Source organism: Sinocyclocheilus grahami, unplaced genomic scaffold (genome assembly GCF_001515645.1).
Source record: "Sinocyclocheilus grahami isolate Dianchi unplaced genomic scaffold, SAMN03320097.WGS_v1.1 scaffold328.1, whole genome shotgun sequence".
NCBI classification, from domain to species: Eukaryota; Metazoa; Chordata; class Actinopteri; order Cypriniformes; family Cyprinidae; genus Sinocyclocheilus; species Sinocyclocheilus grahami.
This window is the reverse complement of record NW_015505507.1, coordinates 587,087-610,411: the sequence shown is the minus strand read 5'-3', so window position 1 is coordinate 610,411 and position 23,325 is coordinate 587,087. Positions and strand designations below refer to the sequence as shown.

Below are 23,325 nucleotides of genomic sequence, written 5' to 3'. Positions count from 1 at the left end.
TCACAATCTTTAATCAAAATGCCAAACATTCTTTGCTCGTTGAAGCACTTTGAACTGAAAGCATCTGCTATGGCAAAGCGACAAATCCATGACAGTGCGGTTTTTATTTGGACAGCATAGCAAATACATAAATCAAAACAGATCTGATCTCTAATAACTGCTAACATACTGATACAAGAAGTCTATAAATAATTATTTATTTTGGATATGGATTATGGGCTTGCTTCGTTTTAGTGCTAAGATCTGCGTGATCTGTCAGTACCAGTAGTTTTCAGTTGACCTTCTCAAAGTATTCCTTTGAGCCATCTGGAGTTGGCTTAATCTAAAACAAACAGAAAAGGCAAATACATAAATGCAAAGCCAAAACATCAACAAACCCTTACATTCCACATCTATGGCCATGACAGAGTTACTAAGTTCACTGCTGGCCAAATACTACCAATTCACAACAACTAAAGCTGCTGTCACTAGAGAGTGCAAAACGTCTATGGGCAATGCACAGCGAAATTTACATGATTTGCATTTATGTTTCCGGTTTCCCGCATACATGTGAATGGAACTCAATTGAACGGAATGTGTTAAGGTGACTGGCCCCTTACAGTTTATAAAGAATGCACAGGTTTATACTACTAGTAAGAACAGTAAATACTCACTGTGGGTGACTTTGGGGTCCAGCTGGCAGGACAGACTTCACCGTGGGTCTCCACAAACTGGAAAGCCTTGACTAGACGGAGGGTTTCCTCAACAGAGCGTCCAACCGGCAAGTCATTTACACTCATGTGTCGGATCACTCCATTAGGATCAATAATGAAAAGACCCCTATAACGTGAAACATCATTTAGTGATGCATACGTTCCTCCTGAAAAGCAAATTATGGAGTCTAACAATGCATGAAAACATATAGGAACTAGAACTTGTAGGAACTTGTTTGTAAAAGTGCCGCAACTTCATGTTACCTTAAAGCAATTCCAGGACCCTCCAGCAGGACCCCATAGTCCCGGGACACTTGCTTTGTGAGGTCAGCCAACAGGGGAATGTGGATTTTCCCTAATCCTCCACTCTACAGATAAACCAAGAGTTTAGTCTGTGAGCTTAAGATTTCCTATGAATTGGGCATTTCTGTTGCTAGTTTCCCAATAACCTGATCCTATTTAGAGAGCTGAGAATGTGTTTAAATTGTAATGTGCATTTTAACTTTGCTTAGCTGCAATGTGTACATGGCCTTTTCAAAGTAAAGTATAAACCTTTCTCGGGGTGTTGGTCCAGGCCAGGTGGGTAAAGTGAGAGTCCACAGACACACCAATTACATCACAGTTTATATCACGAAACTCATTGGCCTTGTCACTGAAAGCGATGATCTCTGTGGGGCAAACAAATGTGCTGCCAGGTAGGAAGAAATTAAGATGCATTACAAAAATAAGTAATTTAACAGTAAATAATTGATAATAATTCAATATTTAAAAATGTAATTAAAATGGAGATCAAATTAATACATATTTATTTGAATAAATTATTTAAAAAATAATTAAAATGGAAGTTCTGTTCTTTTGAATGTTATATAGCTATAATAAGGCAATCTTAAGCATGATGAGTGCATGCTGTATTTCCACAATTCAGATGAGAGTTTGTCTCAGATTTTCCAAGTTATTTTTTTTAATTATTAGGGTTCTATACTATTGAACTTTACTTAAATACTTTAAAATACAACTAAATTCTATGCATCAAGCTGTAGATTCAGTAGTACAAAAACAATAAATTGCACACGTACAAACTTAGGAAGAAAATGAAAAAAAAAAAATGTATGCTGCTTACAAATCTAGTGGGTAAAAGAAAAGGACCAGGTATTTGCCCTTGAAATCTTCTAGGCTGATCTCCTTGAACTCTCCATTGAGAACAGCAGTGCCTTTGAAGTGAGGGGCTGGCTGAGTGACCGCTGGGGCCCATCTAGCAGAGCCTGATATTTACAAGCACACATAATGGATTAGTAAAGATATTAGATTTAATTAAAGGCAAAAACCTCATTACTTTCTAAGACTTACTGATTGAGAAGCAAGCTTTTTGTGCAGCAATGCACGCAAGGGGTTTAGGAGCCCTGATCACTGATGCTCCATTGTGAGTGACCAAGGCTTTCACTCCATTAACTGCAGCTCTTCCTGCCTGTTGTGAAAAGGAGGGACATGCATGAAAGAGTCGTTACACAAGTTTGTTATCACCATGCCCCTGCACCATATGTACATTGTAAAATATTTAAAACTATACAGGCTCACTGAATAAGAGGCACATTGCACGAATGCTGTACACTTGAGTTTTATATTAACTGTTTTATATACATTTATCTAACAAAAACTGACTACTTTTCATGTTAGATTAAAATACATCAAACTGTTAATCATTTACTTATTATCATTTAATAATTAAAAAAAAAAAGGTTTTCACAGTATAGCTATGCTTAACAATTGTTTATGCACTGGTAATTAGTCTGACAGTTATTTGACAGTGGACGTTATATAATCAGTTTAAAGGTTAAACACCGTAAAACGTATCTGCTAACTAAACGATGACTAACAGGATCAAACTAAATCACATTTGCACCGAAATGCAAATCAACACGTATTCCTCGTAATAATCGTTCGCAGCAGAAGTGTTACTATCGCTACAGCTAAATGAAACTTACAGAAGTCCCGAAAAGTCTCCCGATGGTGGCTGCCATCTTGCCAGTGTGCTTAATGCAATGCGCAAAAAAACACCTTGAGCATCAAAGCTGCGCACTCATTTTGCATTAGTTGCGCAGCACACACACACACACACCCCTACATGCAATTTTGCAAGTTTTTAAAATCATATTTGATACATCAGCGTTTTATGGCTCATGTTAAATAGTGAGAATATGGAGCTCACTCGAGGAGGCAAAAACAAGTTAATTTACAGCAAAAATATGCAGCTGCTGTTATTTATATGGCATGGGCCAAAACATAAGATGAAACAAAGGACTCATGTACCACGACCTGAAGGTGGACATTTTTAGAATTATACTAAAAGGTATTTTAAGGCATGTAATAGATTGTGTGCAACAGGCAAAGTTTGATGATGTTGATAATTTAAAGTCCTTAGAAATGCATGCATCAAACTGATACAGTAGGCTTTATAGGGTTAATTATCTACATTCTAAGCAAAGAATTCTTTATTAATTATCCTCATACTCGATTAACAAAGCATTTCTATGTATTTTTGATACATAACAATGCAATGTGCAACATACAGCAGCACCGGTCATTTTTACATGTTCAAAAATATGCTATGGATTGATTTAAAGGTCAATTTGGGCCAAGTATCAAGACGGCCTTTTTTCGTTTTCTTTTACGTTAGTGAAAAAAGTTCTTCCTCTGATCATGTAACTGGATATTAACGTCTGAGCACGTGACAGCTGAGCTGAAGCATGTCTCATCGGCTTGACCTACACAACTTAATCTTTTTGTAAGCAACAAAAAATTAATTGGCAATTATTGCAGAGCCTTCGTTGAAAAGCTCAAATGGACCCCAACTTACAGTACTGGCAAAGCAATGGACAGGTACTTGTGTGTCTTTGCATACTCAGTAAAAATCATGTTTTGATTAATTTGTCCTAATGAAAATTATATCAGCAACAAATTAATAAATTCACAAATTTGTAGTCTTTTCTAAGCAGACTGCGTCTCTGGTTCAAAATCTGTGTTGTCATCACAGGTGAGTTGCTGCATCATGCATCTCCATCAGCTTATGTACATTAATATCATGAATCACCCACAGCCTTCTAATGCAAAGCCTATATTAACAGTATCACGTGCACCATACAGGATGAAATAAACGCTGTGGTATTTGCTCCTTGCTTATAACATTGTTTCCATTAATAAATGACAACAAAAGACCCAATATGTTTTTCCTTAGGCTGAAATTGAGCAGGCCCGGACACTTCTTCAGAATGAGGGACATACACAAAGAAAGGAAAAAGTAGACTGCTTAATATGTTTAGTATTTATTTGTGTGTTCATTTAACTTTGCTTTCTTTAGTACCAATTTGAAAACTCGACAGTGTTGTTTCTTTATTTCTCTCTCTAGGTTGCTAATGCCTGGTTACTGTCTCTTGTAAGTTTTTATGAATTTACGTTTTTCAAGTGAGCATGACAAACAATGTGTAGATATCACTGATTCTTTGGACATGGGACAAAATAGACTACAATAAATTATTTTGGATTGCTTTGTTCACTGTGTTTTACTGCAATCTCCTGCTTCTTCCATTGTCTCACAAATAAATTATAATTGTGTAATTTTAATTATCTAAATATAAATAGATTCAGATGGAACATTTGTGTAAACAAATGTGTAATAGCAGGTAAAAGTGTGGGATGTGTCTGTTCCATCTCAAGCATTGGCATGTTGGTTAAAGGCGCGAGTCATGACTTGGCTGTCCAAATGTGGTTTGAAGACAGTTTGATTTTGCCCTAAATTAAATCATTAACATTTTTAAACATTTCACACATTTTTGTCATTAATATTGTTACACTCTTTTAGTCATCTGTCCATCCTTATACTGGAGGTGTAATCTCACCAGTGTTTCGTTCTCAAGGTACAGTAAAAACACTTAAAAGTTAGTGTCATTAATGCAGTTGAAGTATTACTTCATTTATGTGATGCAATTTGCATTCATCGGAACTGAAAATGTTATTTTGGCCATCTGATGACACATCTGCTTCTTTTTTGTTTTCAGTTTTTCTACCTATATCTGCTCCCTTGGTGAGTTCTAAAATTCTAAATGCCCTGAGATTATGCTTACAATGTAACGCAACGCACCGAGAGTTGAAAATGTACATTTATAATCTGAAATGAAAGATTCCATCTATTTTTATTTCTACAGGTTGTTGCAAGTTTAATACCCCACAAAGGCATCAAACCTGCATTGTTCTGGCAAGTAAGTACATTCTACATTTATGTCTTCATTTTTATGTCTTTTGTTGTCAACTAACAATTTTTGTAACAATTTTTGCTGTAGTTTTTGCTTCAGACATATTGTGCAGGATTCAACCATGCCAACAGAAATGCAACAGCGACTAAGGTAAACAATAGTTTTCTTTAATTAAATTGAAATAATATAAAATAACGATTTTTGTGTAACTTGGCAGACTATTTTAACCACAGTTATTCCACTTTTTTTCGTAGGATAACAAAACGTCAATGAAGCAGTCCATTCTTATTGTTGGAACAGCTGCCTACTCATCGTTTGCAGGGGTAAGAGAGATTTTTGTCACAGTACTGGCTTCTCAGTCAATAAACGTTTTCATCTAATGATTTTATGTTTGGTGTATTGATGACGTACTGTTCAGCAGGTGTGAGAATCTCATGAAACCTGTCAAGATTCAAAGTTCATGTCCGGGTCATTTTACACCTCCAACATAAAAAGAAAGAAAAAAGTGATTATGTTAATCTTAAAGAAATTAAATCCTAATTTAGGACCATTCAGATGTATATTAAAAATAATAATGCAAGATAATACATGTAACTGAGACATTTTCTCCAAATTACCATTATCATAATGCAATAAAATGTCATTCTAATTAATGTTTTGGTGGGAAATACAAAAATGTATTAAATTAAATTAATCTCTCTTTTCAGGCTCTTCCTCAGATTATACTCAAGTGTTAGACTCATCGGTGCCGTGGCTGAGAACTTCTCTAGATCATTGTTACCTATTCCTCTCTCAGGTAAGAACACCAGTAAACAAATGCACACAATACACCTACAGTTGAGTCTGTTCATACTGAGTGCTCCATTTCATACATATTCCAGGCTATAGTGTGCCCTCTAGGGTTTTAAAATGTTTCGAACCAAACATGTGTGGTTTTATAGCCTGTCTAGCTGCATTCAGTGTAATAGTGGTGAGAAGTGAAGAGGCCGATAATGGAATACGAGTGTTTGATTCTAACGGAAATGCCATTGGACTCTCGAAGGCAGCTGGACCTAAGGTGAGACTGCAATAAAACCTTGTGCCACCAAAGCTGCTTATCTCTGTTTAAATATGTATTATTTGTGTTGGTCACAGGCCATAAAGGAAACGGCCCTTTCAAGAGCGGCTCTCTTTGGCACCACTGCAGCTGTTCCCACTTTACTGCTGGCTCTCCTTAAAAGGTACAAGTCAAAATGATTTGCTTTCCATTTTACTTAAAAGTTTTGATGGTGTGAGGATGTGAAATCTGCTGTCAATGTTTCAGGGCAAAGTTTGTCCAAAGGAACCCAATGATAATCGCTCCTGTTCGGCACATCAGTACTGCCATTATTTTTGGCCTAATGATTCCTGTGTCATTCAGTCTTTTTCCACAGTTTGGCAAGGTAACACACATTCATAACAAACCAGGTTGTCATACTTTATCATTTTAATTTCGGAAATGCATTCATCAATTCTCTGAATGTTTTCATTAAAAATCACATTATCCATCACCAGCACAGATAAGCATAATTTAGATTCAACCTGTGTTTTATTTGCAGATAAAGAAGGAAAGTTTAGAAGAGGAGTTTCAGTCACTTGACCGTAACGGGGAACTGTTTTACCACAGAGGACTGTAATGTTGCCATTGGCAACTTTACTATTTGACGATGACTTTTATTGACACTGAAAACAAAGTATATTGAAGTCCAGTGCATTTCAACAACATTTCAAAAAGAAGGTTACTTTAAGTTTTAAAAGCATGCACTATTTTCTCAAGGGTTTTTGAGCTACTAATCAATGCTGTACTAATACTGAATATTGAAAGGAAGTAGTACAACTGTATGGTTTTGAATTCATATTCATTTAATAGCTGCATTTCAGTCTTAAAATAGTTTTAAACACTGCACTGAAGTGAATTTGACCAAATCATACTAATAAAACTGTCTGTTACTGTCAATAACATTTCTGTTACCACTCACATACACACATATATATATATATATATATATATATATATAATGGTCACATATTTAACAGTATTTGAGGAAACAGCACTGTATGACTCTGTGTAAAGGATGAAGACAGTTTTAAGAAATCAGAGAAGAACAGTTTGAGCATCCTCTTTTTCAGGATATATTGCACACATATGATCAGAGTATCTTCTATGATCTGTTTAGGCACAAAGGATAGCCCTTGGTAACAAGGGGTTGTCAAATTAATAAGGTGATTAAACAAATGTATGAAGTAATGCCAAAATCAATATTATGTGCAATCATTGGAAATGCAAAAAGTGGGAACAAAGTTCCATCTAATATGGGGAATGTCTTTTGTCATTTGAACATAAAATGATTAAAAAGATTTCTTACATGAATAGACAGGTTAATTAACATCATAACTTTAAGATGAGGTTTTGGCACTCAATAGTTAAGTAAAACTGGTTTTCAGTCATTCATTTCTTCCCATTCTGAATTGAATGGGACCCTTCATAATAGAAGTCTTTTAGTTAGGCATGAACTAGGCAACTGTCAGCCCTTTCTCACTGATGTGCAATAATGACATTTTATAAAAGTTCAAAGAGCATGCCAAATTAAGGTTATGAACAACTTAATAATTAGATACCTCAGGAATGTTTGCAGAGACCGCATATAAATCCACGTGTTACCAAAAGGTTTGATTATGAATTATTTATCTCAAACCTGTTATCACATTGAAATGTTACATTCAACATAATTACACTGAGGTGTAGCTATCATGTTATAGCTATATTTTATATATCTTTGTAAGTAATAAATTTTCGTTCTTGTATAACTTTTGCCCAGTTCACTACCCCTGAAATTAGACACAGATTCTTGCAAATGTTACAATTCATTGTGTGATTGACAATAAATGGTAAGCTCCTCTCTGATCGGTTACTGTGAGGCATGCAAGTTGGACAGGATGCACTGATTGGTCAGATCTTCAGGAGTTGCTCAGCTGCAGCTAAGTGGAAGAGGAAGTTTTCAGTCGCTGGAGGGTAGTGCCGCTGCTTCAGAGTCTCCAAAGTCAATTTAGAGTTCTCCGCTTCATCAGCAAGAGACATCAGGTTACTGAGGATCTCCTTAGTTTTTACTGAAATATCCTGGAGACAGATTTAAAAAGGGGCTGGATGAAAACCACATGTAGGATTTCTAAGTCTAGGTAAATGTAAATGCTTTAAATGTAGGTCATGTTACAACTCTATGTTGTCATTGCTGAGATTTTCGAACGTGTCCTTACTCATACCTTAATAACCTGTGCATCTGTGCGCTCGGTGTCCTCTGCTGCCTGGACAATGAAGTTGCCGATCTCTTTATGGAGTTTTCCCATAGCCATTGCCTCTGAAAACAAATTACAGTGAGATATGGTGACTTAAATATCCACATCCCAATTCTACCCAGTCAATATGTAACACTGGATCTCTTACCTTTGGCATTTTGTGACACAGTGATTTCACTGTCTGAAAGATTAACATACACATCAAACAGATCTGATCTGTCTCTGACTTCAGGATCGACAAACCCTGCAACATACCCTACAGAGAAAGAACATGGAAATTCATATAGGTAGCAGCAAGTGCTAGTTTTTGTGGAAAAAGAAGAAATTCTCCATACCTGTACACAGCTTGAGGTTTTCCAGCTCATTATCATCAAGGTGAACAAAAGGGTTTAGGATGGACCAGTCTTTTCTATGCCATACCAATCCAGGAAGAGCTCTGGTTTTAAAAAAGAAAAAACACTGTTACCACAAACTTTTTAGTGTGTGACCATTATCATATACAATACTGTTCAAAAGTGTGGGGTCAGTAATATTATTTATTTATGAGGAAATTAATACTTTTATTCAGCAAGGATGCATTAAATTGATCAAAAGACATTTAAATAGTTACACATTTTTATAATTGAATTTAAAAATATAACGAATGTGAAACATATAGAAAAAAATAGAACTTAAGTAAATGTGAATTTTTTTTCCTATTGAAAAATATTTAAAACAATATAACTGAACTAAATGTGAAATAAACAGTTTTTTCCCTATTCTATTTTTTAAGTTTCTATTCATCAAAGAATCCTGAACAAATGTATCAATGTTACCACAAACATATTAAGCAGCACAACTGCTTTCAACAATCATGATAATATTCTTTCTTTCAGCACCAAATTAGGATATTAAAATGTGACACTGAAGACTGGAGTAAAGGCTGTTGAAAATTCAGCTTTGCCATTACAGGAATACATCACATTTGAAAATATATTGAAATGGAAAACAGTTATTTTAAAATGTAATAATAATTCATAATGTTAGAGTTTATACTGTACTTTTGATCAAATATATGCAGCTTTGGTGAGCATAAGAAAAACAAACTGCAACACTAACCATAACCACAAACACCTCCTGCTATTTTTAAAAGCAACACAGGACATACTGTTTGCAAGCTATTTTAATTCCTCAATCTGACATATTTCTGGTTTGGATTCATGAATATTTATGAATCATGCAAAATGAGACCATGAATATAAATGAAGAAAGTAAACATCAGTCCATTTTGATTTCATGTCATCTAAATGATCATTTCCGTGGTTACCTTGTGAACTCCAGCAGCGCCTCAATCCGTGGGTGATAGACCACTACTCTTTTTTTCAACATTAGTGCTGTGTAAAGGATGATAGTCTCCATACCAAATTGTGACACAACATCTACAATAAAGATTTCACATCTCGTTAAGTCAATTTGCATACAATACATATATTTTTTTTACAGAATTAAGACACATTATTGGAGGATTTCTAAAATATCAACCATAACGTTAATTGGAGCAAATGGCCATGGTATCTAAAGTATGTGATTAGATTATTTTAGCTGCACAGTTCTCGCTGTGATTAGTATGTAGTGCTTGTTCATTTTAAGGGTTCACCCCTAACCTTTTAAGGATCCAGACAGGTAGGCCTTCTTGACATCATAATCTTTGATAAGGAAGGAGCCGTTCTCATCACTCTGGCATATCCCTTTGGTCAGAACAGCAATGTAGCATTCCATCATCTTCACAGGACTTCCATGTTTGATATACGTCCTGAACAAAAACAATGATGCAGATGCAACATCACAAACATACAAAAACTTAGTGTATATCCTTAGAAATGGTGCGATGACAAACAAAAGATGCTTACTGAAAGAAACCAATTTCTGAAACTCAACACAAGCATTAAGTGGTTGCACTAAATGGTAAGTACTTAAATTAAACATACCTGCTCAGGACTCTACTGAATGCTGCATATTTTTCAGGGTTGAAGTCCTTAGCTGTGATAACTACTGAGAAATGTGTCACCTTTGAATGAAATTGAACAGTAAATTAGCAAACTAGCATAATTTTCATCGTACCATCTGTTTTAAAGGAAACAAACAGTTGTTAATAAATATTTTGACAGTTATTTCAGTTTATTTAATTGCTTGTTTTGTTTTATTTTAAGTCATTGTGGGGCCTCCTGGTTGAGCACCACTGGATTATAGGAATAGTTGACTTATTAACAATCTGCCAAATTAGAATACACACAAATGTGAATAAGAAACGATTATTATCAGTGAATAATGATTTAGATTTCTGTCTTCTCCTCACATGAAACTGATGGATGGACTAGTGTTATGATGCTTTTTGTCACTTTTTAGAGCTTTACTTCCCCTTGTCACCAATCACTTTCATTATATGGAAACGTGTAGCGTCAACATTCTGGTAAACTTCTCCTTTTGCGTTCCACAGAAGACAGTCAGACATACACATTTGGAGTGAGATAAAGATAAGTGAATGAGCTGAGCAAAAAAACAATCATATGATCAAAATTGTAATCTTATGTTGATCTATTCCTGTAGCATTATTCGAGCACAGCTTTGTAAGCTTTCAGGATGGTAGTGGAGTGCTAAACGTGAAGTTTGGTACCTTTTTAAGCGCAGTTGGCTCCTGAACCTCGACAGTGGTGATGTAGTACCAGGTTCGGCAGTACTGTCCAAACACAAATGTGTGCAGCACCTGATTGTTCAACGGCAGGCAACATTTTCTCAACAGAACCTCTTGCAGATCAGCACTGATGGAAGGATAACACCAAACCCAAAGCGTGTCTGCATTTACATCTTTCTCTGCATAAGGGGGACGAATGCAATTACTGACAAAATAATAATTATTCTGTAATTAAAGAGATAGTTCACCCAAAATTTTTCGATTCTGTCATGAGGCCTTCTGCAGACCACAGAATTAAATGTTAGACAGAATGCTAGTAAGGACTGACAGTCTCAGTCACCACTGACTTTCACTGCATCTTTTCCCGAACAATGGAAGTAAATGGTGACTGACAAATAATGCTGTCACTCTGACTAACTTCCCCTTGTGTGTTCAACAGAATGAAAATCATACAGGTTTAGAAAAACATAAGGAGTAAATTACAACATTTATATTTTTGGGTTAGCTATCGCTTTAATACATAAAATATTCTAATAATAAAATATATTTTCGGGGTATTTTAATCTTACCAATTAGTCCAAGACTTAACATCATCTCAGATGTAGCCATATTCAATTCCTTATCCACGTTAATCTGTTTCTAGCACTTCAATAATTTCTGAACCATTTATGTGTTTACAGTTTGGAAAGTGCATGCAAGTGTCAGCGCAAACAGACACAACCCATTGTCAAATATGCCAGGACAGTTTATCCAGGAAAAGATTTTAATTTCAAAACTACGCTTCTTCTTGCAAAATAGATGTTTTAAGTGTTGAGTTGAGTCCAGGTACAGGTTTCTCATGTAAGCCGAGCGTTACCAACGATCAAATAACGTTAGTTTCTAGCATATCAGTGCATGTGAGCCAGCTGGTGAGTTGCAGTAATTCATCCGAGTATGTGTATCAAAGGAAAAAATAAAGAGCAAAACGACAAACTTATCAGAAACAGTAGGAAACCACTACTGGTCAAGTGATCAACACGCTTCTTCCGGGGTTCTCCAAGTTCAAATAAAATATCCAACCACATACTGACATCTAGTGTGTTGGTGCGATCCAGGTTAAAAAAAAAACGAATTTAAATTTAAAAAAAATTATTAAACCTATTCTAATAACAAACAAACAGACAAAAAAACAATAATAAACAAAATTATAAAATATATTAAAAAATAACAAACTTACAAATAAAACCAAAATATAAAAGCATATTCTAACATAAATAAAATGAATATTTTATTAATTTAATCAACAGCCTATAAGTAACAAAAGTAACACCAAGTTAAGGCATAAGCTACTTTAAGGACTTCAATCTTGGAGCAACTTTTATACATTTGTGTAAATAAAGCTCACCAATAATCAAAACATTATTTCACAAAAATGTAAACTCTCTGTTTTTTCATAAAACCACCAAATTTAACAATGTGATATTCAAACATTATTCATATTCAACCATTCATGCCTTCTGTCTCCAGTGCATTTAATAATAATACAGTTGATTTTCCTGAGATTCAGTATCTTTTTTTGACAAAACGTACAAACAATATTATCCAAACTAAACATTCATCTTAAAAAGTCAAGATATTTTCAAAAATGTATCAGTGTATGTATAATAAAAGTCAGGAAAACGGTTTGGGACAATATGAGGGACAATAATGACAGAATTTTTTTTTTTCTGTGCACAATCCCTTTAAACTATAACCTAGATTATGTTGCAAATGCTTAGACTTGTGAATCATTTTCATGAATGACTAATGATTACAATATGTATGCATTTTTTAAGGGTTAGGGGAGAGTGGGGTAAGTTGACCCACCCCCTGTATCTTGGCATCTGTACACTTTTACTGTCATGTGACCATGTATTTTGGAATCACACATCATTTCTGCAAGACTGTGAAAAGGAGAAACACACGGGAGGAGTGGAAGGCACCCATTTACTTTAAAAACGGGTTTTGGCTGGCCAAAGTAAAATTTTAGCATAACAGATGTAATGGCTGTTACATCAAAGCATTTCATCCAGGTTTAAAAATATTTATGATGCATATAGGTGATTTAGTAACATATACAACCATGCAAATCATTTAGCTAAATATTAGCCTAAATTGGGTAAGCTATAGTTTTTCCCAAAATTCCAGCTATGGGGCAAAGTGAGTTACTCCACCATAAGGCACTGAAGTTAAGTTACATTTCTGAAGTATAAACTGGTATTTTAATGTGATATTATGCAACTAGTTTAGTTTATCATGTATATATATATACATATTATTTGTAGTTTATTTGATAGGGACATTATACAAGGGCACTAAATCCTTCTCTGAGAACCAGAAGATGCTTTTCATCACATTATATATATATCTTTCCACCTGTAGTCCCTAATGGTCTGTTCGACATTGCAGAAAAGCTACCATGCCAAGAATCTTTTGACTAAAATGTTTATTAGTTTCAGTGATATTTATTCCTTCATTCTAATTCTGTTTTTATTTCATTTTACTCAACAAACTCTCTGTTTAGTCTGTTTTTGCAGGTTCATACTTTGGTGTTCAACATATTGTTTCAGAAATTAAAACAATTAAAGATTGAAAATGAAACTTCATTTGATTGGTTTTATTTTGTTTAAGTTAGTTTTAAGAAAAGAAATATGACTGTTTGTAAAATGAAATGATTATTAAGTTCGTTTTTTTTAAAGAGGTAAATTATCTTTAAAATTCCACATGGGGTTGAATCAGATTGAGTCAGATGGTCAGTTTTCACCCAGATGGTCCATCTTACCCACTGACTCGGGTCAACTTGCCCCTAATCTGGGGCAAATTGAGCCAAAGCAACGCTTTTTTTTTAATAAGAAGCCATAATTTTAGACCCTTTGTCACAGATACATTCTGATCATTTAAAATGACAGGAAGCATCCTGAAAAATTGCTTTAGATAAGTTGCTGGCTCAACTTACCCCACAGCATTTGGCTCACGTTGTACTTCTGCCTCTTTTTCCCTTATCTTGAAGACCACATAAGTAAAAATGGCTCATCTTACCCCACTCTCCCCTATAGGGCTTTTTGTATCCTATAGCTAATTTCTGAGAAAAAAATATTGACAGTTCAAACAATAAGGCCAGCCAACTTATAAAAATAAATTAGTTTTATTTAAAAAAAAAAAGATTATTATGTCTTTGCATGTCGGGGAGGAAGCGCGTACATACGGGAACTCTGGTCTTCCTCGCTTCGGTTCTTTCTTGCTAGCGCGGCGAGAAGTCACGGCGCGGATGGACAGGCAGAGTCAATTTTGTATCCTATAGCTAATTTCTGAGAAAAAAATATTGACAGTTCAAACAATAAGGCCAGCCAACTTATAAAAATAAATTAGTTTTATTTAAAAAAAAAAGATTATTATGTCTTTGCATGTCGGGGAGGAAGCGCGTACATACGGGAACTCTGGTCTTCCTCGCCGGCGCAGTTCACGTGCGCTAGTTCTTTCTTGCTAGCGCGGCGAGAAGTCACGGCGCGGATGGACAGGCAGAGTCAATAAAACAGCCTCGACTATCTGAAACCTGCCTGCTAGCAAGCCATAACAATCCCCACGGTTCTTTCTTTCTCGGGCCAGGTGTTTTTTTTTTTTTTTTTTCTGTCGTTTTCATTATTGGTGAAATTAATTTCACTACATTTCGCTTCATCCAAACAGGACATTTTTAGTATTCATTAGGAGCCTGCAAACATCCAGCCTCAAGTAAATTATGAAGGGAGTGGTTCTGTCTAGATGATTGTGTTCCATAAAATATATATATATATTTTTTTCTGTGATCTTCAGTGTTCTGTTGAGTGCCGTTAGTGGTGAAGACACTCAAGACCGCACTGACAGACTTCTGCTCACGCCTTGGGTCAAGTTCTTGTGGGAGTCGTACCGCCAGTGCCTGGACCTGCTAAGGAATAACTCCAAAGTGGAGCGCCTTTACCATGACATTGCTCAGCAAGGTCAGTGTAAACCTAATATAACACAAACATTTGCTTGTGGGACTTTTAGCATAGGGTACAGATAAGGGTTTATTTGTAGAATTATGGAACATGGGTCTGTAGAATTAGTACATTGTTGTATTATATATCGCAGTCATGTTATATGATACCAAAAATGTAAATTCCTTTGGTTGTCCACAAATTTATAACAAAAATTTACATTTTCTCTCACAGCGTTTAAGTTTTGCCTGCAGTACACTCGTAAAGCAGAGTTCCGTAAGCTGTGTGACAACCTGCGAATGCACCTGGGACAGATCCAACGACATCACAACCAGAGCACTGCCATCAACCTGAACAATCCTGAGAGCCAGTCCATGCACCTCGAGACACGTCTGGTCCAGCTGGACAGTGCTATTAGCATGGAGCTGTGGCAGGTCTCTGTGCGTCATACAAGGCACCAATGTACAATAGACTATATAAATATACTTATTATATAACATAAATATATTTATATTCAGTTGAGTATAGTTTCCATTTATGCTGCAACTTTCAAACTTTTTACAGTGCAAAGGAGAGTGCTTTCCATGCAAACAAAGAACAAAACTGTATTGATTACTAGGGCTTCCCCTCTTAATAGTCGACTAACCGTTAGTCGAGCAGAAGAGGCTTAGTCGATCAAAATTTCATTAGTCGCTTAATCGCAGAAAAAAAATCCACAGGAATTGGCGAAGTCACGTAGTCCGTGACGGACAGATCATTAACAGCTGGTCTATGTGGTAATTTCAGTACATTGGTCAGGACATCCAAATGTTCGTTTCGTTCATCGACCTCAACACGTCTGGTCCAGCTGGACAGTGCTATTAGCATGGAGCTGTGGCAGGTCTCTGTGCGTCATACAAGGCACCAATGTACAATAGACTATATAAATATACTTATTATATAACATAAATATATTTATATTCAGTTGAGTATAGTTTCCATTTATGCTGCAACTTTCAAACTTTTTACAGTGCAAAGGAGAGTGCTTTCCATGCAAACAAAGAACAAAACTGTATTGATTACTAGGGCTTCCCCTCTTAATAGTCGACTAACCGTTAGTCGAGCAGAAGAGGCTTAGTCGATCAAAATTTCATTAGTCGCTTAATCGCAGAAAAAAAATCCACAGGAATTGGCGAAGTCACGTAGTCCGTGACGGACAGATCATTAACAGCTGGTCTATGTGGTAATTTCAGTACATTGGTCAGGACATCCAAATGTTCGTTTCGTTCATCGACCTCAAATGTGGCTTATCATCTGAAACATGTAAGTAGCAGCAACATTACATGGGCGCTCCATCTAACATTAACCTAGAAAAATGTGTGCTATTGAAGTTTTTGTGCGGAGTGTGGAAGCTGAACAGTAGTGCGCTGACTGCATGTCAGTTTACTTGGAGGCGCGTGTGCGATCATTTGAATTTAACTTAAAATATTCCATAATGTTTGTTCATACAGCTGAGAGTAATGCATCTTTCAAATCTGTGAAAAGTCTACTTTTATTTGTGCGCACTCAAAATAACGACAAAACGTTGTGCTTTTGTAAAATAATGAAAGCAAAGAGGGTGCGGTGTGCTGTCTGCCGTCTAGGTCTCTGTGAACGTGAACTCCATGTTTGCCTCAAAGACATGAAAAATATATCTGGGGCGCTCCATCTAACATTAACCTAGAAAAATGTGTGCTATTGAAGTTTTTGTGCGGAGTGTGGAAGCTGAACAGTAGTGCGCTGACTGCATGTCAGTTTACTTGGAGGCGCGTGTGCGATCATTTGAATTTAACTTAAAATATTCCATAATTTTTGTTCATACAGCTGAGAGTAATGCATCTTTCAAATCTGTGAAAAGTCTACTTTTATTTGTGCGCACTCAAAATAACGACAAAACGTTGTGCTTTTGTAAAATAATGAAAGCAAAGAGGGTGCGGTGTGCTGTCTGCCGTCTAGGTCTCTGTGAACGTGAACTCCATGTTTGCCTCAAAGACATGAAAAATATATCTGTAGAAAATGTCTACTTTTAAATGAACCAATTCAAATGGAAAACAAATATTTTCAGATTATATAATCTGTATGAATTATGCTCGTCCACTGTGGAAATGACCAGTCAGTGTCATCGAAAATACAGAGAACACTTATCAATGAATTACTATAATGTTAAGGCAGTCTTCTTGCGGGGTTTTTTTTTTCTGAGGCATTCATAATCATTACTACATTATGAATTATATGATTTATTAATATAAACATGTGATTAGTCGACTACTTGCTTAAAATTAATGACTACTAGTTGATCAGAAGAATCTTTAGTCGAGGACAGACCTATTGATTACAGAAAAATATATATTTTTTATATTAGTTCATATTAGTTGAGATTCATTTGTGAGAAAAAACTGACGTCCTATCTTTTTGCACTACAGACTTTGTTTGTTATATGTTGTGAAAGCATCAATAATTTGCTGATTATACTAGTTGCTTACGTTCTTTTTAATCCACACAGGAAGCATTCAAAGCAGTTGAAGACATCCATGGATTGTTTGCCCTCTCGAAGAAGCCCCCTAAACCCCAGCTTATGGCCAACTACTACAATAAGGTGTCCACTGTATTCTGGAAGTCTGGCAATGCCTTATTCCATGCCTGCACCCTACACAGACTCTATCACCTCTCCCGGGAAATGCGCAAGAACCTCACCCAAGAAGAGATGCAGAGGTGAGCATTAAATAAGAGCAAACATCAGATTGAACGAGGGTTATTTGTTTGTTTTTTAATGATATATGGAATAATTTCGCTGTCATTTTACTGTAGTTAGCTATTTCTTGAAATATTTATTAGTTTATTAAGACTTACTTCAAAGTCTTGCCATGTTTTATTCCTTTCATTCAGAATGTCCACTCGAGTGCTCTTGGCCACTTTGTCTATTCCCATCACCCCTGAGCGCACTGATATCGCTCGTTTGTTGGACATGGATGGCATCATTGTAGAGAAACACCGCAGACTGGCTACTTTACTTGGCCTTCAGTCTCCACCCACCCGCCAGAGTCTCATCAATGACATGGTACTAGCCATTCTGTCCATTGGTCATTTTTGTAATCCCTTAAATTTATAGTTTATTAAAAAAGATTGAGAACCTTCTTGGATATTATTTTTGTCATAGGTGAGGTTCAACCTGCTTCAGTATGTTGTTCCTGAAGTCAAAGAGGTCTATAACTGGTTGGAGGTGGACTTCCACCCTCTTAAACTTTGTGGAAGAGTGACTAAGGTGAATGGCACTTGATTTATTAGCTACATTAGAATTATATTATGTGACCGTTATGTCTGATTCAGTCAGAATTTTTCTTCTGAGCTTATAAGAATCATGTATATATCCACAGTAAAAAAATGTACATTCACATATGCTGTACTCTTTAACCATTAAAACTCTTCCTTTTTTTTTTTTTTTTTTTTTAAAGCTACTGACTTTCATAAACCTAATTGTTAAGAAGAGTGATGCACTTGTTAGACCATTCTGACACAGCAGTCTTCAATGTTACAGTGTTCTTGAAGTAAACACGCACACTAAAGACATAGTATTCATGCTGTGTATGCGTTCTTGCTGCTGCTGCGATAGGTGCTGAACTGGGTGAGGGACCAAGCTGAGAAAGAATCAGACCTGCAGCATTATGTTCCTCACTTGCAGAACAACACCATCCTCAGACTGCTACAACAGGTTGGCTTGATCATCTACCCCCAGGAGTCTATTAATTACTTGAGGAATCTGTGCTTGTTTCAATCTTCTGCAAATCTTCAAATTCTGTCTTCTGGGTTTTAATATCCCAGGTGGCTCAGATCTACCAGAGCATTGAGTTCAGCAGGTTGGCATCTCTGGTGCCATTTGTAGATGCTTTCCAATTGGAGCGCTCAATTGTAGATGCAGCACGGCACTGTGACCTACAGGTAACAATAATAAAAAAAAAAATAAGCAAAAATTTCTCATCAAATGTTGGTGTATATCTTCCACACACAGTCTCTAAATCAAGCATCTTAGTAGTTAATTACATGGTCAAGGAGAGTCTCCAAATTGTGCAAAATGTTGTTGTGACTTAAAGTTTGTGTATTTACCCAAAGGTGCGCATTGATCATACATCTCGAACACTGAGTTTTGGCTCCGATCTTAACTATTCTACAAAAGAGGATTCTCCAGTAGGTCCGTTCCTACAGAACATGCCCTCTGAACAGATACGGAATCAGCTCACTGCCATGTCATCCTCCTTAGCTAAAGCCATCCAAGTCATCAAACCTGTCTCCATACTGGTAAGACAACTGCTAAGTTTAATCGATTATCTACCTTCTGGTCAGTGTTATTTCAGTTTCATTATCAACTGTAACTTTGCCCACAGCAAGAACATGAGGAGCAGAGTCAGCAGGCCATCACAGCCTACCTGAAGAATGCCCGCAAAGAGCATCAGCGCATCCTCGTTCGCCGACAAACGATTGAGGAACGCAAAGAGCGTCTGGAAAGCCTCAATATCCAGAGGGAGAAAGAGGAGCTGGAGCAACGGGAGGCAGAGCTTCAGAAGGTGCGCAAGGCTGAGGAGGAGCGTCTTAGACAGGAGGCAAAAGAACGGGAAAAGGAGCGCATCATGCAAGAACACGAGCAAATCAAAAAGAAGACAGTGCGTGAGCGACTGGAGCAGATCAAAAAGACTGAGCTGGGAGCCAAGGCCTTCAAAGACATTGATATTGAGGTACTGAGTTTATTAGGGAGGTGGCCATTTAGGACACACCAGACATTTATTGGCAAAGTTACCTGGGAAAATGAAATCTAGACTGCATTATCAGTTGAAAAGGTTTATTTTTATTTAATTATTTATTTTATGTTGTAGGATCTGGAGGAGCTGGACCCTGATTTCATCATGGCCAAACAGGTAGAACAACTAGAAAAAGAGAAGAAAGAACTTCAGGAGCGTCTGAAAAACCAGGAGAAGAAGGTAGAGCTTATATTACACGTTCATTAAGTATTTTGTCATTGTAAATGAGTATGTTGGTAAACTGTTTTAAATGTAAGGGTTAGGGTTAATTCTGTGCAGCTGAGTACAGGACATTGGAATATTACACTGGAGTGAACTATTATGCATATTCCAGATCGACTACTTTGAGAGAGCCAAGCGCCTTGAGGAGATTCCTCTGATCAAGAAAGCCTACGAGGAGCAGCGCATCAAAGACATGGAGTTATGGGAGCTGCAGGAGGAAGAGAGGGTAATAATCGTATACTGCTTTTTGCACTTGTTAGGAATACATGTGATTTACCAATTTTAAATTTTTTGCTAAAAAAGTCTCAAATCCCTCACGTACTTGAACATATTTCAAACTAGTTAAAGTGAAAGTATTTCTTGAGGCCCTACTTGTTCATTGTCTGGTTTAGTTTAATTCAGCAGTTTATTAATATCTAAATGAGAAAGACATGTTGAATAATGTAATCATGCTATGTTGTTTATTGTAATTGAAGCTAAAGGTTATTGTGCTCATCTATTACTCAGATTCGCAATATGAAGATGGAGCGGGAGAAGGCGCTGGAACACAAACAGAGAATGTCAAGAATGATTGAGGACAAGGAGAACTTCCTGTCCGAAATTAAAGCTGCTCGAAGCTTCATTTATGAGGTAAACAAAACTTTAATTTCAAGTGTCATTTATTCAATTAATGTTTTACAGATTATTTGCTTTCAGTAGCTAGTATAGATGAAGTCCTTGAATGTTTAGGATGTTGATGCTCCAGGTAGCTAAGCTTTGAGCAATTCTCATGTACCCAGGAAAAACTCAAGCAGTTCCAAGAACGTTTGGTTGAGGAGAGGAAGAAGCGTCTTGAGGAGCGCAAGAAGCAACGTAAGGAGGACAGACGAAAGGCCTTCTATCACCAGAAAGAAGAGGAGGCCCAGAGGATCCATGAGGAACAGCTCAAGAAAGGTTCTTATTGCTGTTCATTTACTCTTAGTTAACAGTGATTCGTTACAATACTTTTTTTTGAAATATTCATATCTTATTTGATGTATGAACTTTTGTTCACTTCTTTTCATTTTTGAATTGGTCAATGGTTTTGTGCGTTTTAGAGCGGGAAGAGCGGGAACGCTTGGAACAGGAGCAAAGAGAGGAGGAAGAACGCGAATACCAGGACCGCCTGCGTAAACTGGAGGAACAGGAGAGGAAGCAGCGTGTCCGACAACAGGAAATTGAGGAGCGTGAACGCCGCAAGGAGGAGGAGAGGAGGGCACCAGAAGAAAAACCCAGCAAGGTAAATCATAAGAGCTGTGTCAAATGTGCTTATACACCATACACTACCGTTCAAAAGTAATGTTTATGAATTTATTTGATAAAATACGGTAAAATATTATTATAAAATATGATTACATTTTATAGTATTATATTTAGGGCCCGAGCACCGATGGTGTGAGGAACCTATTGGAATTGCTCTGTTTCGTATTCCTCTTCTTCTTCTTCTTCTCCAAAGTGATTAGCATTTTTGAGGGCCTAAACATGCTCCAAAACTCATGAAACTGCACAAGTGTCAGAACTGGCGAAAATTTACATATGATATGGGTTTCAGAAGTGGGTGTGGCAAAATGGCTCGATAGTGCCATCATATCTTATTTGATGTATGAACTTTTGTTCACTTCTTTTCATTTTTGAATTGGTCAATGGTTTTGTGCGTTTTAGAGCGGGAAGAGCGGGAACGCTTGGAACAGGAGCAAAGAGAGGAGGAAGAACGCGAATACCAGGACCGCCTGCGTAAACTGGAGGAACAGGAGAGGAAGCAGCGTGTCCGACAACAGGAAATTGAGGAGCGTGAACGCCGCAAGGAGGAGGAGAGGAGGGCACCAGAAGAAAAACCCAGCAAGGTAAATCATAAGAGCTGTGTCAAATGTGCTTATACACCATACACAACCGTTCAAAAGTAATGTTTATGAATTTATTTGATAAAATACGGTAAAATATTATTATAAAATATGATTACATTTTATAGTATTATATTTAGGGCCCGAGCACCGATGGTGTGAGGAACCTATTGGAATTGCTCTGTTTCGTATTCCTCTTCTTCTTCTTCTTCTTCTCCAAAGTGATTAGCATTTTTGAGGGCCTAAACATGCTCCAAAACTCATGAAACTGCACAAGTGTCAGAACTGGCGAAAATTTACATATGATATGGGTTTCAGAAGTGGGTGTGGCAAAATGGCTCGATAGTGCCACCTGTACACATTCAACGGAGTGTGCCTCGATTTTTGCGCAGTTTTTGCCATTTCTAGGCCTCGTAATTTGACGAACTCCTCCTACAGTTTTAATTGGATCATCTTCAAATTTAGTGAGAGTTATATTTAGGCCTTTGTGACATTAAATTGCAAAGATCTTGAGTTTTTTTCAAAGGGCGTGTCCCTGGCGGCCTGACAATTTTATGTTTCGCCATGAAACAAGAAGTTGCTGTAACTCAGGCAAGCAATGTCCGATCTGCCCCAAACTTCACACGTTTGATAGGTGTTCTGTCCTGAACACACATCCATGCCCATATTCAGTTATAGTCATAGCGCCGCCTCCTGGCAACAGGAAGTGTCATGGTTAACCCATTTGTGCCCACATTTTTCTAAATGGTTTCATGCCTATAGTCATGTTAATAGTGTCCTATGTGAACATGTGAACCGCATTTATTTTCCCCAGGTTTTTTTTTCTTTTTTTTCTTAAATTGCATTTGAATGTGCGCCAACTAGGGCTGTGCGATATGGACAAAAAAAACCTATAGCGATTTCTTTATTCAATTTTGCGATTTCTATTTTAATCACGATTTTGACACACAGACATGCTTTACAGTCATTAATGCATTCAGTGTGAATTTGAAACACATTTCCAAAAGAAAACCAATTAGAGCTGTATCAAAAAGCTGTAACATGTCTCTAGAACAGACATAAGGCAGAAAAAAAAAGCCAGTGTCCAGGGATTTTTTTTTGCCATGCATTGGTCATAGAGCTCTTTGTGGCGTTGCCTCAGATGTTGAACTAGATTTGTTGCGCCAAGTTCACACGTACTCCGTCTGCAGTGTGTATACAGTATGTGTATGCGGTGCAGAAGCAGCACGGACTCATTTTGCTTTCGCACGGGATGCGTTTGCGGTCCGCTCCTGATCCGCGGCTGTTTACCACAAACACAACATTTATCCATTATTTTGATTTCAAATCCAAACGTTGTTTCTGAAAATGCTTTTTCAGCATTGTGATTCTCTTTTATCACAGTACAGTAATACAATCTTTCATAGACATATTCACGTTTAAACTCAATAAATATAACTTTGTTTAACTACCACCAGGAGTGCCGTCTATTATTGCCTTATCTAAAAGTGCACTTTTCCTTTTTTTAAATCTAGCCAAAAAGCCATGTGTTGACTGTGAAACA

At 36.8% G+C, this 23,325-nt stretch overlaps 4 protein-coding genes across 5 annotated transcripts in view; 2 read left to right on the top strand and 2 right to left on the bottom strand.

Moving 5' to 3' along the window:
- Window positions 1-85: 85 nt before the first annotated feature.
- Window positions 86-2,763, bottom strand: prdx3 (peroxiredoxin 3). The gene is made up of 7 exons (XM_016295012.1): window positions 2,675-2,763; window positions 2,040-2,157; window positions 1,813-1,954; window positions 1,245-1,380; window positions 957-1,060; window positions 654-819; window positions 86-322 (listed from the first exon to the last, which is right to left on the bottom strand). The coding sequence occupies exons 1-7, from the start codon at window positions 2,708-2,710 to the stop codon at window positions 272-274; spliced, it is 753 nt and encodes a 250-aa protein (XP_016150498.1). The 5' UTR covers window positions 2,711-2,763; the 3' UTR covers window positions 86-271.
- Window positions 2,764-3,447: 684 nt separating this feature from the next.
- On the top strand, window positions 3,448-6,923 carry sfxn4 (sideroflexin 4). Its single transcript, XM_016295001.1, is given in 16 exon segments — window positions 3,448-3,569; window positions 3,672-3,713; window positions 3,802-3,822; window positions 3,925-3,987; window positions 4,096-4,122; window positions 4,549-4,603; window positions 4,745-4,770; window positions 4,892-4,945; window positions 5,027-5,089; window positions 5,194-5,262; window positions 5,647-5,669; window positions 5,671-5,735; window positions 5,881-5,996; window positions 6,074-6,159; window positions 6,243-6,360; window positions 6,517-6,923. Coding segments are annotated over 16 exon segments (945 nt in total). The 5' UTR covers window positions 3,448-3,530; the 3' UTR covers window positions 6,595-6,923.
- A 61-nt stretch (window positions 6,924-6,984) lies between these two features.
- On the bottom strand, window positions 6,985-13,965 carry LOC107602482 (protein FAM45A-like). Of its 2 annotated transcripts, none has more exons than XM_016295000.1 (9): window positions 13,897-13,965; window positions 10,905-11,101; window positions 10,219-10,298; window positions 9,895-10,043; window positions 9,558-9,669; window positions 8,587-8,687; window positions 8,400-8,507; window positions 8,219-8,313; window positions 6,985-8,075 (listed from the first exon to the last, which is right to left on the bottom strand). In XM_016295000.1, the coding sequence occupies exons 1-9, from the start codon at window positions 13,904-13,906 to the stop codon at window positions 7,908-7,910; spliced, it is 1,020 nt and encodes a 339-aa protein (XP_016150486.1). In that variant the 5' UTR covers window positions 13,907-13,965; the 3' UTR covers window positions 6,985-7,907. The 2 variants fall into 2 exon arrangements, with proteins under 2 accessions (XP_016150486.1, XP_016150485.1); XM_016294999.1 differs by lacking the exon at window positions 13,897-13,965 and adding an exon at window positions 11,492-11,943.
- A 485-nt stretch (window positions 13,966-14,450) lies between these two features.
- The window catches only part of LOC107602477 (eukaryotic translation initiation factor 3 subunit A), a 29,451-nt gene continuing 20,576 nt past the window's right edge, over window positions 14,451-23,325 (top strand). Inside the window, exons 1-15 of the mRNA XM_016294996.1 lie at window positions 14,451-14,458; window positions 14,751-14,914; window positions 15,128-15,327; window positions 17,415-17,623; window positions 17,798-17,969; window positions 18,069-18,173; window positions 18,522-18,620; window positions 18,731-18,847; window positions 19,019-19,204; window positions 19,291-19,638; window positions 19,777-19,881; window positions 20,036-20,149; window positions 20,431-20,553; window positions 20,703-20,856; window positions 21,000-21,181. Of these exons, the coding sequence (XP_016150482.1) occupies window positions 14,451-14,458; window positions 14,751-14,914; window positions 15,128-15,327; window positions 17,415-17,623; window positions 17,798-17,969; window positions 18,069-18,173; window positions 18,522-18,620; window positions 18,731-18,847; window positions 19,019-19,204; window positions 19,291-19,638; window positions 19,777-19,881; window positions 20,036-20,149; window positions 20,431-20,553; window positions 20,703-20,856; window positions 21,000-21,181 (2,286 nt within the window). The remainder of the gene's footprint in view (window positions 14,459-14,750; window positions 14,915-15,127; window positions 15,328-17,414; window positions 17,624-17,797; window positions 17,970-18,068; window positions 18,174-18,521; window positions 18,621-18,730; window positions 18,848-19,018; window positions 19,205-19,290; window positions 19,639-19,776; window positions 19,882-20,035; window positions 20,150-20,430; window positions 20,554-20,702; window positions 20,857-20,999; window positions 21,182-23,325) is intronic.